Consider the following 3,212-nt stretch of genomic DNA (forward strand, 5'->3'; position numbering starts at 1 on the left):
ATTTCCTTAGAATTCTGAATTTGCAACTCGAAATTCTATTTTTCAACGGAAAAAAAGAATAAAAAAGGTAATTGTGACTTTTTATATCAAAATTCTGACTTTTGAATCACTATTGCAAGTTTACATCTTGCAATTCTGACTTTTATCTCATAATTCTGAGCTTACATCTCAAAATCCAGTTTTTTGTGTTTCGTGTCGATTTTTATTCAATGGCAGAAATAAGCTACTGTATATTCTTATAGACATCAACATGAAAAAAAGAAATTACTAAGAATTCTCAATAAGTGCATAGTTATGTTCTTGATAATGTAATTTCATTTTGATTTTGTACCTTTCTACTTTCCCAGCACTCCTGTTTGCTTCCGCTTTATGCTCGTTTACTGTATGCAAACGTAAAATGTGTTATATTAAGACAGTTACATTGTTCATTTGAACTATCCAGCAACAGATAATATGAATGTAGGCTGTGTTTTGTTTTTTTTTACACTAAAGATTCGCAGATGGCTGTGATATCTGAGTCTTGACTATGCATTGAGCTGAGTCCTGTATCTGAGTCATCATCATTCACGTCACATGTTTTTGAAAGCCCTCTCGCCTGCTCCACCCACACACTGTCCCCCTGGAGCGGCATCAGTCTGTCTGTTTCTATTGTGTTTTCCTCTTTCAGCTCAGCTTCGGCCTCACTCTCCTCCTCAAAGTCCAAAGAGTTGACTTTCTCCATTAAATCCCTCAGTTCTTTCTCTTTCGCCCCCCATATCTCCTGAGTCAAGTCCAAATCATTCCGTATGGCCTCCAAATCAGTGTTCAGCCGCAGACCGATGTACAAACTGGTGTCAAGTTGGGTTCTGATCCTCTCTTCTTCCAGAAGCAACTCGTTGTCAGACGACATATCCACCGCTGAAGGTCCAACATCTTTTTCTTGAGTTGTGACTCTGAGAGACGTCTCGCCAGAAGTGGTTTCAGAGTCTTTATTGGCAAGTTCCTCGTGTCTTCGTTTCATCCACCTCTGGTTGAGTTCCTCTTGAAGCTCAGTTGTAATGCTCTCCATGAGGGCCTCGTGGGTCTCCAGCTCTTCCTGCAGTTTGATGACCTCCTCGCATCTCTGAGCATATTCCTCAAACTGGGCGAGAGCTGCTTCTGGGCTCGTTTTGTCCCCCTCACTAACTTTATCAGGGTTGGCGTCCACTAAATACGTATCCTGGACGTAGTTGATCCCGTGCATCTTCATTCTATCAAAATGAACTTTGGCCTCATACCTTTCAATTTCTCTGTCGAGCTCTTTTATCCTCTGAATCTGCTGGCGGAGGGTGTGATCTTGAGAAACGACCAGGTGCACAAGGGTCTCCATCTTCTCCATAGATGAGGCATCTTTGGACGCAGCCTGCGCCCTTTTCTTATTGATTTTATCCAACTTTCTGAACGCTTTCCTAACTATCCGTCTCTGTTTCTCTTGTGACAGAGCCATGGTCACTCTGGCGGTCCCCTTGTAGACACACGGGCTCTCTTTGCTGAGAACGACGCGCGCCTCTGCGCTCCGCGGCCCGTTGCTGGGTAAAGACGCCTCGTTTTTCACCAACACAAACCGGACGTTTTCTTGTTCCTCTCCCCACGCGCTCCACAGTCGCAGTATCTTGGTTTTGTTCGGTAAAATCCGCTCAAATCCTCTCCATTTCTCCACGATGCAGTAGGACTGAGGAGAGCCTGAGAGCGAGACGCGCTGCTCCAGGTTCTGCTCCTCCAGTAAAACCCGGATCACATCCGCGCAGGTCGTGCGCTTCGACAAGCCCGACACGAGCTTCTCTTCGCGACAAACCCACACTGAAATGTTATTCTCCTCTGCCTCCATCTCTCAGACCGATAGTCACTGTCCCGGCAAGTCTCGAAAAGTTTCCTGGTGCAGGAAATTATTCAGGTGAAGTGAAAACTTTTGTAAAAATAGAAATATTCTATTAAATGTTAAGGGTTAATCCTCAGTAATGAAATAAATAAATTAAAAAAAAAAACAGTCGGCATGTTGTTGATTCGGCCCGTATAAGAAATATCTTGGTTTTGTTTGGTAAAATCCGTTCAAATCCTCTCCATTTCTCTACAATGCAGTAGGACCGAGGAGAGCCCGAGAGGGACGCGCGTTGCGCCAGGTTCTGCTCCCCGAGTAAAACCCGGATCACATCCGCGCAGGTCGTGCGCTTCGACAAGCCCGACACGAGCTTCTCTTCGCGACAAACCCACACTGAAATGTTATTCTCCTCTGCCTCCATCTCTCAGACCGATAGTCACTGTCCCGGCAAGTCTCGAAAAGTTTCCTGGTGCAGGAAATTATTCAGGTGAAGTGAAAACTTTTGTAAAAATAGAAATATTCTATTAAATGTTAAGGGTTAATCCTCAGTAATGAAATAAATAAATAAATAAAAAAAACAGTCGGCATGTTGTTGATTCGGCCCGTATAAGAATCAAGGAGTCCGTCATAGTCCAGTGTTGGCAGGTTTGGCAGTCCTCATGTGTTTCTCTCTGTAAGTCTCTGTAAGTGAATGAGCTCAGGCGGGACAGCGCTGCTGCTGCTGCGAGTACACTACACTGATCATGTGACCTACAACGCCGTCACATTCCCTATATCACAACTTATATGATAGGCCTATCTCTATAAAGTGAAGCTATGGAACAACGAACGTATTTTAGTAAAGAACAAGTCGATTTTTCTTAAGAATTGGCATGAAAAAGGTATTCATTATCTTTGTGATATACTAGATCCTCAAGGGAATGTAAAAAAAACAGTCGGCATGTTGTTGATTCGGCCCGTATAAGAATCAAGGAGTCCGTCATAGTCCAGTGTTGGCAGGTTTGGCAGTCCTCATGTGTTTCTCTCTGTAAGTCTCTGTAAGTGAATGAGCTCAGGCGGGACAGCGCTGCTGCTGCTGCGAGTACACTACACTGATCATGTGACCTACAACGCCGTCACATTCCCTATATCACAACTTATATGATAGGCCTATCTCTATAAAGTGAAGCTATGGAACAACGAACGTATTTTAGTAAAGAACAAGTCGATTTTTCTTAAGAATTGGCATGAAAAAGGTATTCATTATCTTTGTGATATACTAGATCCTCAAGGGAATGTTTACTCTTACGGTGATTTCATGCATTGAGTCTATTGATCATCTTTTTTTCAAATGCCCCCTTGTTAAGGAATTTTGGTCTGACGTGTCAAAATTCTT

The 3,212-nt window shown here is 43.2% G+C and overlaps 1 protein-coding gene across 2 annotated transcripts; it reads right to left on the reverse strand.

Moving 5' to 3' along the window:
• Positions 1–200: 200 nt before the first annotated feature.
• On the reverse strand, positions 201–2,513 carry rassf10b (Ras association domain family member 10b). 2 transcript variants are annotated; one of them, XM_016484014.1, is made up of 2 exons: positions 2,039–2,513; positions 201–1,626 (listed from the first exon to the last, which is right to left on the reverse strand). In XM_016484014.1, the coding sequence occupies exons 1-2, from the start codon at positions 2,256–2,258 to the stop codon at positions 482–484; spliced, it is 1,365 nt and encodes a 454-aa protein (XP_016339500.1). In that variant the 5' UTR covers positions 2,259–2,513; the 3' UTR covers positions 201–481. The 2 variants fall into 2 exon arrangements, with proteins under 2 accessions (XP_016339500.1, XP_016339501.1); XM_016484015.1 differs by lacking the exon at positions 2,039–2,513 and having other exon boundaries at positions 201–1,980.
• Between the last annotated feature and the right edge of the window lie 699 nt (positions 2,514–3,212).

Source organism: Sinocyclocheilus anshuiensis, unplaced genomic scaffold, assembly GCF_001515605.1.
Source record: "Sinocyclocheilus anshuiensis isolate Anshui unplaced genomic scaffold, SAMN03320099.WGS_v1.1 scaffold773, whole genome shotgun sequence".
Lineage (NCBI taxonomy): Eukaryota > Metazoa > Chordata > Actinopteri > Cypriniformes > Cyprinidae > Sinocyclocheilus > Sinocyclocheilus anshuiensis.

Excerpts from the sequence above, each read along its gene's own strand:
- rassf10b (XM_016484014.1), bottom strand. The coding sequence starts at position 2,258 with ATGGAGGCAGAGGAGAATAACATTTCAGTGTGGGTTTGTCGCGAAGAG. Across the intron at positions 1,627-2,038 it reads ACCAAACAAAACCAAGATAT|TGCGACTGTGGAGCGCGTGG; the intron begins TTCTTATACGGG and ends AAACCAAGATAC.